General features: G+C 43.9%; 1 protein-coding gene across 1 annotated transcript in view; it reads right to left on the bottom strand.

Moving 5' to 3' along the window:
* Positions 1-14,259, bottom strand: part of LOC109918679 (hepatocyte nuclear factor 1-beta-like) — a 94,026-nt gene that overhangs the window by 36,786 nt on the left and 42,981 nt on the right. Inside the window, exons 2-3 of the mRNA XM_048611706.1 lie at positions 12,058-12,257; positions 3,648-3,903 (exon numbers count right to left, since the gene is read on the bottom strand). Of these exons, the coding sequence (XP_048467663.1) occupies positions 3,648-3,903; positions 12,058-12,257 (456 nt within the window). The remainder of the gene's footprint in view (positions 1-3,647; positions 3,904-12,057; positions 12,258-14,259) is intronic.

The following is a 14,259-nucleotide window of genomic DNA, read 5'->3' as shown; positions in this document are numbered from 1 at the left end:
ACTGTTATCATTGAATAATCATAGATAATCATAGAATCCCTACAGTATGGAAACAGGCCATTTGGCCCAACAAGTCCACAGCGTCCCTCTGAAGAGCATCCCGCCCACAACCACTCCCCTACCCCTGCATTTCCCATGTCTAACCCACCTAACCTAAACATCCCTGGGTACTATGGGCAATTTAGCATAGCCAATCCACCTAGCCTGCACATCTTTGGACTGTGGGAGTGTTTGGACTGTTCTCTAAATTCGTTACATTTATCAAATCCAACAAGAACAAAAGCCACGTACATAACTTTAGACGATTTCATGCAACTTTTTCCACGGTACAGGAAAGAATACTACATAGCAACACAGCATGCATAGAATGCGTCTCACCCTCTTCCTTGTCCTCTTCAGAATCAAATGTTGCATCCCATTCTGCTTCTTGAATGGCAACACCATAACCATCATCAAGATCATTTTCATCAGCAAGGTACACTGCCATCACTATTTCACTCCACAATAAGCCCCTTTTGTGCCATCAAGTGCATTGAGTATCTCGCATTTTTAAGTTGACTTGACAACAATCTTCATTCTAATTCCAACCAGGCCGCTACAACTCATCCACATAGGCTAACATTAGCATAATTAGAATTAGAACTGGCCTTTGCAGAATTAGGTTCATTGTCACGTGTATTCGCATTGAGAAGTTTACAAGTTGCCTCTTCCGCGCCATCTTACATACAAAGGTAGGTACAGATTCATAAGTATTAATTCTTAGGGAAAAATATAGAAAAATAAAGAAATAAAAAAATCCAGCATTAGAGATCATATAAATACATTAGAAAATAAAGAAATAAAAAGTTCAGAATAACATAAAACATTGGAACGTTGTCGAATGTCTCCTCTCCTCTGATAATCCACTTTTTGACTTGATAGAGGTGTACAAAATGATCAGAGGTATAGATAGAGTGGACAGCCAGAGACTTTTTCCTAGGGTGGAAGTAGCTATTAAGAGGGGACATAGTTTTAAAGGGAGTGGAGGTAGATATAGGGGAGACATCAGAGGTAGGTTCTTTACTCAGAGAGTGGTCAGGGCGTGGAATGCATTGCCGGAGAGGGTAGTGGAGTCGGCCTCATTAGGGGCATTTAAGCAGCTATTAGATAGGCATATGGATGTTAGTATAAGGTAGGGGTGGATGTTAGATAGTCCTTAGGTTTAAGGTAAAAGTTCGGCACAACATTGCGGGCCGAAGGGCCTATACTGTGCTGTACTGTTCTATGTTCAATGTTCTATGTTCTTTTATCCTCATGCTATTCCTTAAGGGATGTTTCAGAGAGACATTCAAAGATTGAGTGAGGGTGGCTAGACCATCAGGAATCACTAAAATACCACTAAGTGAGCTAACTTCAACAACAATTATTCCAGTTAGTCAATAACTGCAGACATAACCTCTGTCAATGACTGCCCCTATGTTCAACACGTTGACACAAAGGTAGATTTTGACAGGTTACAGTTCATCACAAAGCCACTGTAGGGTCAGGCTGTGAAGAAAGAGTTGTCTAAAGTGAGCTGGGAAAACAGACTGAGGGGAAAGTCAGTAGATGAGCTGGGGCAGACCTTTAAGTAGATATTTCAGAATGCTCAGCAATAAGTTAATTCTGGTCAAAAAGGACTCAATGAGAAGGGTGAACCACCCATGTTTAATAAAGACAGTCAAGGAGAGCATCCAATCAAAACCAAGGCACACAAAGGGGCAAAAACTAGTGGTAGGCCAGAGATAACAAGGTGTAGAGCTGGATGAACACAGCAGGCCAAGCAGCATCAGAGGAGCAGGAAGGCTGACGTTTCGGGCCTAGACCCTTCTTCAGAAAAGGTAGGCCAGAGAATTGGATCTTTCAGGAACAAGCAGTAACAACTAAAAAACTAATAAAGAGGGATAAAGTTGATAATGAAAGTAGGTTGGCAAGAAATATAAAACAGCTTTAGCTTTGATGAGTATATAAAAAGAGACTAGCTGAAGTAAGTGTGGCATCCTTGGAGGATGCAACTGGGGAATTAATAACAAGGAGCAGGGAAACGATAGAAAATTCAAACCAATGTTTTGCTTCAGTCTTCAGGTTGAGAGGTGACCTTATAGAGGTTTATAAAATCATGAGGGGCACAGATAAGGTGAATTGCAAAGGTCTTTTCCCTAGGATGGGTAAGTTCAAAAGTAGGGGGTGTATTTTAAGGTGAGAAGAGAAAGATTTAAAAGGGACCTCAGAGGCAACTTTTTCACACAGAGGGTGGTTCGTGTGTGGAATGAACTGCCAGAGGAAGTGGTAGATCAAAGTACAGTTACACCATTTAAAAGGCATTTGGATAGTTTTTAAAATATCAGCATCTACAGAGTCAGAACAGGACCCTCAACATTCTTCATTATCGTACAACTACAGCACATGGTCAGATGGTTTACAGTATTTCAAAAGTATTCAAACTGTACTTGAAGCTGTGCCACAATTATAGGTAGTGATAGAAATTCCTCATCCGATATATTGTATATAGCTCTGGTCCTGATTTAAGGATTCTCCTGTCACCTCAGTAGATGAGTATTCAACAAGGAGACCAGGAGTTCAAAATCTAGGTTTCTATCATCTTTTATATGTGACGTTAAGTCAATCATTGATTTGCAGAACTGATTGTAAATATTATATACAGTCACTTGTGGAGGGATGAATGAAGATTTGTGATGTTGGCACTTGTCCTGTAAGGGCTTGATTCTTAAGAACATTGAGATTGCTTGATGACAGACATCTCCATTTGGATCTGCCAAGGCTGGCTTGCCCATATTTTATGATAGCTAAACTAAAGGCATTGAACTTTTATGAGGCACTGAGGTGATCTTGTGCAGTCAGCGCTGGAGAAAGACAGTGATCTGATTGGTGCATTTAATTGTGAAGGAGTTTAGGGTGAAACAACTCTTCCCTCCAGCATTAGCTTGACAGCAAGGAAATAACCATATCAGAGCCTAAGCTGGTTCAAAGAGAATCTAAGGAGATTCAAGTTGACAGATGATGAGAGAATATAATGGTGCTGGAGGGCTATTGATGTGAGAAGCAATTATATAAAGGTAAAACAATACTTTGTTAGGAAGTAGGAATGTTAAAGAATATGAAGGGTGGGGATGTAGGATGATAGATAGAATTACTGTGAGCTTGGTGGACTTATTCTTGTTCCTTTACTCCCATTTCTTCAATCCCATGCTGTTTGTCTCTTCCCATTGGAGTAGCTCATCCTTGAGTTTGTTTGTCCATGCATTGGGAGTCTTACCAGTTCACCTGAATGGCCTTTCTTCAGATGATGAGTTCAACTTGGCATCATCATGATGTGGTTATGAAGGGTGCCAACACTACATCCAGTGTCGTCCTCAACCTATGTTCACACAGCTCTTTATAATAACAGCATCTACCAAGCATAAGAGCCTGACAAGTTGCAGCTACACATTCCTACCACCCCTACTCTAGCCAACCCCTGCCCTGCCAACCCTACCGTCTCAGCATTGCTAAAGTCAGTGGTAGTCCTCTACCAGCTGCTGGCCTGATACCAGCTGATTCACACACAGAGCAATTTTAATAAGTGCCCTTTGTTCAGTACCACATGTATCACGACTCATTCCACTTACCTGTTACACTCTTCGACCAATGCTTCCCGTTCTTCCTTGCTTGGGTTCTTTTGTCTCTCGTAAGCCTGAAATAAGATTTGCTGCGAGGCGGGACCCCACTTGAATCGGTTTCTCCTCATCTTCTTGCTGATTGGCTCTTCGATAGGTTCTTCCCCAGGAGCTCCCTGAGCTGCACTGCTGTACTCTGCGAAGAGAAACAGCTGCTGCCTGCTCTCTGCCACATTCTGGCCTGTCTTCTGTGTTGGTTGGCTGAACTCTGCAACGGAAAAGAAGAAATAAATGTCGCTTGTTTCTTTCTTCAAAAAAAAAATGGAAACTTGTACGATCAAAAGTTCATTAAAAAAAAGAACTAGAACCTTGAAATACTGCAGCCCACATTCTTCGTCTTTTGGAATTTTCACCTTGACCTAACAATGTTTAATAATCCTGTTCATTAGCTGTGCAGAGAAAGACCTCATGTCTTGGATTTCATTAAAGGGTCTTGTGATATAGTGATAGTGTCCCTACCTCTCAGCCAGGAGGCCTGGGTTCAAGTCCCACCCCCTCCAGAGGTGTATCCTGACATAACAGGTTGATTATAAAAATCTAGATTTGATTTCTGCTTTGCTCATAACGTAATAGTTGTACAATTTATAACTGCCTTCCACCTGCTCTCTTAGTTTATTCTTAGAACAAATAACAATACAGTGCAGGAGCAGGCCTTTCGGCCCTCGAAGCCTGTGCTGACATATTTCGCCCTTCCATACCAAAACTGTCTTCACCTACAGGATCCATATCCCTCTATTTCCCTCCTATTCATGTATTTGTCTAGGTGTTTCTTGAATGCTTGTATTGTGTCTGCTTCCACCACCTCCTCTGGCAGCAGGTTCCAGGCACTCACCACCCTTTGTGTGAAAAATTTGCCTCACACATCTCTTTTAAACTCCCCCCTCACACCTTGAACCTGTGTCCCCTAATAATTGACCACTCCACCCTGGGAAAAAGCCTCATACTTTCAACTCTGTCCATGCCATTCACAATCTTATAAACGTCTATCACGTTGGACCTCAACCTCCTGCATTCCAGTGAAAACAAACCCAGTCTATCCAACCTTTCTTCACAGCTAAAATCCCCCATACCAGGCAACATCCTGGTAAACCTGTTCTGTACCCTCTCCAAAGCATCCACATCCTTCTGATTGTGTGGTGAACAGAACTGTACACAATCTTCTGACAGGTTGGCCAAAATGTAGAACTTACCATATATCATGCAGTTTGCACGGATATGAAGCAGGGTAGAATATAGCATGTGTAGTGGCACACAAATACTGATTAATCCATAGACAACTCACATATGGCTGCACATTCTCTTTGGGAGCCAGAGAATAGTATTCTATACTGAGAGTATGTTGTGACAGAAGACGTTTTGTATGTGCAGTTTGTCTACCGTATTTCAGCAGCATGAAGCAGGCTAATAAAAGAATGACAACTTATTTGAAGTTAATGAGTAAGAAACCCAAGCACGATGTAATAATGTGCATTTTCTAAGGCTCCATTTGTTGTTACTGAGTGTAGGCCAGCTCTACCTGCTTGGTGACTGAGAGAATCCTTTGTACACTTTAGCAAATTGTGCGACAATTGTCGGCTTGAGTTCCCCACTCAGAAAACTCCAAGGTTTGAGGTATTCTCTGGCTCAAGGAGCTTCACTGCCAACTGACACAAGAAGCATTTATTTTTAAACGTCTGGATTTTTCCATTTAATTATTGCAAGCACAGGTAAACACCTTTGGGTTTATACCAAGCAGCCAAGCATCACTTTAATGTAACTGGAGTGAACAATATTTCATTTACCAACTTTCTTCACACTGGCAGCAAGAGGTCATACAATGGTAGGTAATGATTATGAAAAAAAAACACAGAAATGCGGGAGAAGGGTCACCAGACCCGAAACATTAACTCTGCCTTCTCTCCACTGGTGCTTCCTGACCTGCTGAGTTTTCCCAGTAATTTCTGACCTTGTAGCTGCCCTTCACCATCCTATGATGCCCATGGACCCGAGGTTTCAGTTCAGTCAGAAACGAGAGTTACAAGAGTGAATTACATCAAATAACAGCAGGAGAGAACTACTATCTCTGATCAGGAAACCAGTGGTGTTTATGTGTACTGGAAATTTTATGTTGTATGAGGTTGAAGTTGATCTTGCCCAAAGGGTAACAGGTACCCGAGCAAAAATTCAATGCTATAATGTCAGCTTTCAGACAATAAACTATTTGATCTTTGCTCTTGGGTTTCTATCATTGGTACTCCCTTATTATGGGACAGTCACTGTCTGCTATGTATTAGCACCTTAGTAAATGAAAGGGGACACTAGTATTCACTTCACGACTCAGGCTTTTTCGTATAATCTGCTCTGAAAAACATATCATTGATTAATCCGGTTGTTTGTCACAAGCCAACAACACTTCTTCAGTGCAGTTTGTATTGGTTCCAGCATTTCTCACAGAGAAGGGTTTGCAACAGACACAAGACCAGGGATTAACACTGGGCTGAGATCTGAATATGTGCAGTTGGTGTGGGTTTAGTTGAACTGTGGATGGCAGCTGCATTCCCTGCCTCAGGTTACAGGTCTGACTGTAAATTGCATTTATTCTGTATTTCAATTTAAAAGCTAAGCTCCAGGGTAGCTGATCCATTTAGAAAGTATAATTAAAGGATTTTAGTTAAGTGGAAATAATCATCGGGGCGGAGGTATCTATACATAGACCAAACTTCCTTGGGTTAAACAGAACATCATTAATCCATGTTCAGAGAAAGTACATTTGACTGTAGGAGAATTATTTGTTATCTGTACAACACTTTGGGCAGAATGTTCCCGGTCTCTGAATGGCATGGACAATTAGCGAGTCAGTTGGGAAAATACAGCGAGATCGGAAAGATGAGATTGCTGTTGCCGTTGAGAGAAAACATCCAATTTTCCACCCACAGTTTGAACAAGAGGAGAGTCATGCGAGTGAGCCACAAGAGACCTAATTGTGTGGATTAACATCTCATTAGTAGCTATTCATGCTCTATTGACATGCGGTTTGCTCTTTTTGCACAGACAGTGGAAGAGAAACTAGACAGCAACAATGTGAAGGAAAAAACAGAGTTAACGTTTCGGGTCTGGTGACCCTTCCTCAGAACGAGGACCCGAAATGTTAACTCTGATCTTTTCCTTCACAGATGCTGCCAGACCTGCTGAGCTTTTCCAGCAACTTTGTTTTTGTTCCTGATTTACAGCATCCGCAGTTCTTTCGGTTTTTATTTCGACAGCAACAATAGCGAGCATGAATGTCAGAGCAGCTCCACCCGAGCCTGGACCTTGGCCAGCCTTTCCCAACATTCCCAGGCACACTCTATTGTCAGTGACCACCTGCATCCTTCATCCATAGACGCTGACGTCAACCAAGCACGAGATCCGCATGGCACATATCGGACTCATTCAGAAACAGTGCACTATTACAATACTGCAACTCAGAGAGCACCAGCAATGCTGCTACCAGGCCACATTCCACACAGGGACAGGGACCTGTCTCCTGCAGCATGTATCTCAGTTTGCTCTCTCAGTGCTTGCTCACCCAATTGTGCAAATTCAGATGCTCACTGCATTTCTGCCTCGCCCTGCCTTTTTACACAATGCCCCCTCATTCAGTATGTGTCTTGTCTTGCCTTTTACCGCAGACCAAAGCCTGGCAGCTTGACACTGTTTACCAGCAATGAACGGTCAAGGGTCATGTTACCTAATGGCACTGTGCTACATCAAGAACACACTTTAGTTGCAGCGAGGTGATGGCCTAGTGGTATTATTGCTGGATTGTTAATCCAGAGACCCAGATAATGTTCTGGGAGATAGCAAGAACTGCAGATGCTGGAGTCAGAGATAACACAGTGTGGAGCTGGTGGAACACAGCAGGCCAGGCAGCTTCACAGGAGAAGGAAAGCTGACATTTCGGGTCAGGGCCCTTCTTCAGAAAAGTTCTGGGAAACTGGATAGTGGAAGTTGAATTCAATTAAAAACATCTGAAATTAAGAGTCCAACGATAACCATGAAACAAATGTTGATTGTTGAGAAAAAAAACCCCATCTGGTGCCCTTTAGAGGAGGAAACTGCCATCCTTATGGCCTACACGTGATCTACAGAAATGTGGTTGACCCTTAACAGCCCTCTAGGCAATTAGGGATGGGTAATATATGCGACGTCCTCATCCCATGAATAAATTTAAAAATAAAACCTACATGTGCCAGGAGCACATGAGACAAACACACACTAATGTGCTTCAACCCAATGATCGTGTCTCAAGGTTGAAACAAATATGTTCTGAGGAAGGGTCACCGGACCCGAAACGTTAACTCTGTTTTCTCCTCCACAGATGCTGCCAGACCTGCTGAACTTTACCAGCAACTTTGTTTTTGTTCTTGAAACAAATACGTCCTCAGTCAAGTCAACGGCGACTGTTTCAGACGGGGGTCCTGCTCCAGTCAAAGTCTGATCTCAGTCCAGACTCGATCACAGTCAGTTAGCCAGCTGCACAGAGCAGTCAAGGTTAGGGGCTGCTTATCATTATAGTGCAGAGGTTAGGGTTGAGATTTCATTAACTTTACCCTAGTTACAATCCTCCACTATACGTGCACAACATGACCGGAATAAGGACCCCAACAACGAAAGGTCCACGCAGAGGCATTAATGACCCTCCTTAGTGAGAGTCCTCCATGTCCAACTGTATGAAGGGCTGCACTAGACTGTCATTGGTACATGAATCAAACTCTGCCTGTTTCACATTACTGAGGACCAGGTTTGTTTCTGATACTCCCCACACAGGTTCAATGCAGCCAGTCACAGCAGGGTCATCCTCACCGCCACCATGGTGGGACAAAGGTTCAGAACACGGAGACGACGCAGATGGACCACCAAGCTCAGAGCCAGCAGCAACTGATGCCAAGCAGCCTCCCACAGGCAACTACATAGCTGAAGTGTCCCTCGGAGTGTGGTGGAGGAAATCCAGGAGGCCCACAGTTGATCACTCTCAACACTGTGTCCTCCAGATGTGTTTGACTGCCCTCGAATGAGGATGTCCTGGGAACAGTGTAACAGAACTGTGTCATCTGGAGTAGAAACTGTGACCTGAGGGACTCTGTGGCCATCCCATCCCAATGGCTGTCAAGGTGACAGCCTCACTAAATTCTTTCAAAGAGCTATTGGAGAGCTGTGTGGGATTTCTCAATCCTCAACCCACAGATGTTTAAGACAGTATACTGGACCAACATACTTGGCTTGCCCCTGGTGTCGGGTGCCATAGATAGTACACAGAACGCAATGAGAGGAACAGATCAGCACATGTAGGTTTAAAATCAATAGAAAAGGCTTGCATTCAGTAAAACATATAAGTCATCAGAGATCATTGATGCCACATCTTCAAGGTCTGTGCCAGGCACCCTGGCACATACCAAAATGCATATAGCCTTGATAATTCTCAGGTTCCTGCTTCATTTCAAGAGCCAGGTGCCTTACAGGGATGCCTCCCATGTGGCTTTATTCTTGTTGCTGCACTACTGAGACAGTTGATCAGACAAATAATGATGTAAGGAGGTAATGCATTTACAAACCTGAGATTCTCTTTTCAATAGAGCACCACCTGTGTCACCTATGCTTCCTCAAACTGTTCGTTTTTCATTTCCCTCCCTTGAGGTGTGCTGTGATGGGCTATTTTGCCTGGCAATGACTGACCTGCTGCAGAGCTCAGCTTTAAGCTGAATCCAGGAAGGTGCCAGCAGTGGTGAGGGAGCATTCCCACTGCTGGTGAGAGCGGAATAGCATCAACACAGCCCCACACAGACGTGGTGTGGTGGTAATGCCCCTTCCCCTGGACCAGGGGTCTGGGTTCAAGTCCCACTTGCTCTAGAGGTGTGTAATAACATCTCTGAACAGGTTGATTAGGGGAAAAATGGGTACAGATATGATGCATACATAATAAGGTGAGCAGCAGAGAATTGTATACGATAAATCACTCAAACTCAGAGAAAGCAACCCTCCACGAAACAACCTAGCCAATGTTTTGTTAAATTTAGCCTTTTGTTTCTTTTAGCATTTTGCATACATCGTCAGGTCATATCTCATCGAGAAAGATTGGCCAGACTGGGACTTTCATTTGAGGGCTGAAGGAATTGAGGTTTTTAAAATTAAAAGGGCAGGCGTGGAGAAGACGGAGTGTCCAGATCAAAGGGGCAGAAACATGAGGTAGTGACTAATAAACCCAAAGAGGAATTCAGGAGGTACTGCTTTCCCCAGACAGCAATGACAACGTGTAACTTGCTGCTACTTGCTATGCCATGGAGTAACTGAGGACAGATTTCAGGGAGGTGTGGCAGAGGTTACGTTGACACAGTGAGATGACACGGAGCAGGGAACATCGGGTAAAGTATAATATCCAGCACAGGTTCATTCAACTGATGGCCTGTTTTGCTGTCAATTCTGTTGTATCAGTAATCAGTTTTAATCAAAATCTAAAGAATATTTGTCAACAGACAGACACACACATGCATGAGTTCACTAAACGTAGCGCTTTGTACTCAAGATCATTACAATCAGTTATGTCTAAATCAATTCTACTGCACGTGCACTCTCATTAAAGTAATCATTTCTGTTTAAGTATTAAATTCATAATATTTTTGCCAGGTGCCACAGCCTCCCAGTCCTGTTTCCACAATGGAGTCTGCTCTCAATCATTTTCTGTTGCTACAGGCACAGCTCCAGGACCCACAGGTACAACACTGAGGAAACTAGTGCAATTATAATTCATTCCTGACAGCTTTAATTTTCTCCTAGACAAGACTAATGCATAATGAATTGGACGGCATGGTGGCTGTGTGGTTAGCACTGCTGCCTCACACCACCAAGGACCCCCAGGGTTTGATTCCACTCTCAGATAACTGTCTGCGTGGAGTTTGCATGTTCTCTCCGTATCTATGTGGGTTTCCACCTGGTGATCCAGTTTCCTCTCACAGACCAAAGACATGCAGGTTAGGTGGATTGGCCATGCTAAATTGCCTACACCGTGCAGGCTAGGTGAGTTAGCCATGGGGATCAGGTAGGGTGTGGGTGGAATATTCTTCAGAGGGTCAGTGCAGGCTGAATGGCCTCCTTTTGCACTGTAAAGATTCTGGGGAGCTTAGATTCTGTTTTACTGCTATTGGGAATATGCACAGGTCAACTCCTTTGCACTTTGTTGAGTGGGATGCATTACCTTCAGTCCTTAGATTGTTACACCTGCGATTGGGAATTGACAACACTTATCAGCAGTTCTCCTGTAATAGAATCCATCACGGTATGTGCCGGCTGTGGGATCCTCAATAAGGAGTGAAAATTCCAAAAGCAAGAAGTTGAGCATCTTACAGGAAGCTCTGCTCACTTTCCAATGGCTGTGCTGCATTTCAAACAACTCAGTGAGTTCTTGCCCCTCTCAGCCGACCTTGCACTTCTAGTCATGGCTTCTATTGTCAGATCCTACAATGAGTTTCCCATCCACCAGCAATGCCATCCCTCAGTGTTCATTCTAAGGTACGAGCTGGGCCAGAGATGAATCAGTATTGGTTGGAATGGCTGGAATAAGGTGACTCTGTGCGGAGGAATGGGACGGTCTTCAACATCTGCAAGTGTGGGTCTGGGATCTGAAGTGACCTCTCTAATTTTGTCAATACTGGAGGAACATTCAAGACCTTTCTTCCCCAAAAGCTTTAGGTTTCACTTTGACCAGGTGACTCGCTGTTACTTTCAATGTGTGTGAGTCATACTCTATCTGGCCCAGACAGAACCAGTGACCTACCTATGGTCTCCAATCAACATTACAACAGGCTTTGATCTCTCAGGACATCCCTTGCATTCAGCCAGGAGGGAAAATACTGCCACAGTAACAGTGGCAGTGGAGTAATTGAAAAACTTAAGAAGGAAACTGTGCTTATGAGTAAACGAGAATGTCAGGAATGCAGCATGAACACATTGCATCTTTACTTCACTTAGACATCAACTCCTTCTCTCAGTCAGGTCATCAGAAAACGCTGTTTGTGGGAACTTTGGTGCTGCTTCAAAGGAAGGGGAAGAGAAGCAGAGAGTCCTTTATCTTGGAGTACTGCAGCATTTCCTCTGGGAGAGCTGTACAGTTCTGGTTACAGAAGCCTGGGTGAAAATTGCTGCTTATCACAACGTTCAGGGAAGAGTGAGGCACAAAATAGCAGTGCACAGAATTTCTTTTAAAGGGAAAAAGTGTGACAAAAAGAGAAGTGAATTACTTCTGGAAGTAAATTATCCAGAATTCTGAATGGCTGCATTAATGCAAAATTCATTGGCTATGCCTGGAGCTTCAGCCAAGCAACGAGGTACGGAAAAGAATGATACTTACGCTGGGCGATCTCTCTCTGTTTCCGGACATACCAGGTGTAGAGAGCAGCCCTTTTCTGGTTTTTCATTGGCGTTCCCTTATTCAGATGTTGCGACAAGTGAGACTGGTTTAAGCCAGTTGTGTCTACCACTTCTCGCTGTGGGATATTGTGCTGTTGCATGTAGCACTTGATCATCTTTGCTGCTCTCCATGGGTCCTCCCTGTGGTGAAGGCAAAGAACAGAAAGGTTACGATTGGAGTGTTAATGTCTTTGTCTCCTCACCTTCGTCTCTCCTTCGCATTTGCCTCACGTCAAAGCATGAATCACAAGTATTGATCACCTTTCTGGTTCTCAGCCAAGAGACCATCTGATCCTGTGAAACTAAACATGAATAAACAGGCTATTGGGGATAGGGGTTTGTATTCTGTCTTCAACCAATGTACAGACACAGACAGACACTGAGGAAGGTCACTGGAGGTGTTCTACAATTAATCTTATTCTGCATAGATAGAGGGAAAGGAAAAACCAGTGAAACTAAATCTGTGAGAGGGGATATTAGGAGCTCTGGGTTAGGTTCATCAATAACAACACTCAAAGTCAAACGATCTGGTCAGTTTCTGCAAGTTGGTCACTTGGGAAGTTAGAAGGTATGACCGATGTCTCTGAAACTGTCTGCTATAAAATGACATTACCACACACATACAATTTGGGGTGGCACAGTGGCTCAGTGGTTGGCACTGCTGCCTCACAGCATCAGGGACCTGGGTTCAATTCCACCCTCAGGTGACTGACTGTGTGGAGTTTGCACATTCTCCCTGTGTCTGTGTGGATTTCCTCCAGGTGCTCTGGTTTCCTCCCACAGTCCAAAGATGTACAGGCTAGGTAGATTGGCCATGCTAAATTGCCTGTAGTGTTTACAGGGGGATGGGTCTGGGTGGGATGCTCTGAGGGTCAGTGTGGACCTGAAGGGCCTGTTTCCACACTGTAGGGATTCTATGAATTCAACCTCTGGTCCACAAACAAGGCTCACTTGGTTAAATGAGCAACAGTGGCCAATTCTCTCTCTTTTTGTCCCCACTTGCAAGTCCAAGGATATTCAGAAGTAGAAAGAGAATTTGCTGGAGAAACTCAGCAGGTCTGGTAGCATCCGTAGAGACAGAAAACTCTTCTGAGTTTCTCCAGCACTTTCTCTTTCAGGAATCCAGCATCCACTGTATTTTGCTTTTATTCCAGGGATATTAAGGTCACTTTGAACATCACTTCAGCTAAGAACAGTCAACTCAGTAGAAGCATTGAATTGGGCATTTTTGTGGATTATGCTACCACAAGGAGGCACAATGAGTAAGCTAGACGATCATGAGGAAGGAAGGTTAACAATGATAGTAATAGATGAAAGCGGGTGAGAGGAGGCCTATGAAACATAGAATCCCTACAGTTTGGAAGTAGGCCTTTGGCCCATTGACTCCACACAGACCCTCTGAAAAGGAATCCCACCCAGACCAAGTAATCCTGAATTGCCCACAGCTAACCTACCTTCCCTGGATACAGGGGGGCAATTTAGCATGGCCAATCCATCTAACCTACACATCTTTGGACTGTGGGAGGAAACCAGAGCTCCCAGAGGAAACCCACACAGAAACAGGGAGAACATGCAAACTCCATACAGACAGTCGCCTGAGGCTGGGAATTGAACCCAGGCTCCTAGGGCTGTGAGGCAGCATTGCTAACCACTGAGCCACTGAGCCATCCCAAGGAAGGGTGGAAACAGTAGCAAAGTCCTCGGATGGCTTGTATGAGTGGCACCCTGTTCCTAAAGCCACTTTCAGAAGAGCTGAGAGAGTTTCAGAGTTAGACTACATTCAAAGGCAAGAAGAGGCACTGATTAGAAAACTTTCCAATACCATCCTGAGCCAACTGGCAAGGCAAAGTAACATTGTGGGACTTGAAGCAGAGGGTGAAGAAGGACCAGCAGTGGGCTTCAGTATGGCACCACAGAAGCAAAAGTCAAAAGGGATTTTGTTGTAGGAGCTGCCTTGGAGGTCAACTATTTGTACTTTAAAGTGAAGTTGGGTTGTACAACAAACTACATTTATAAATTTAAACACCACCCATTCAAAGACAGGCCATGCCCTCAAACTTACAGACTCACTTCAAAACTGCACTGGGAAAAGATCTGAGATAGTAGGAACTGCAGATGCTGGAGAATCCGAGACAACAAGGTG

The sequence above is a fragment of the Rhincodon typus genome, chromosome 24 (genome assembly GCF_021869965.1).
Source record: "Rhincodon typus isolate 14 chromosome 24, sRhiTyp1.1, whole genome shotgun sequence".
NCBI classification, from domain to species: Eukaryota; Metazoa; Chordata; class Chondrichthyes; order Orectolobiformes; family Rhincodontidae; genus Rhincodon; species Rhincodon typus.
This window is presented reverse-complemented; position numbering and strand designations above follow the sequence as displayed.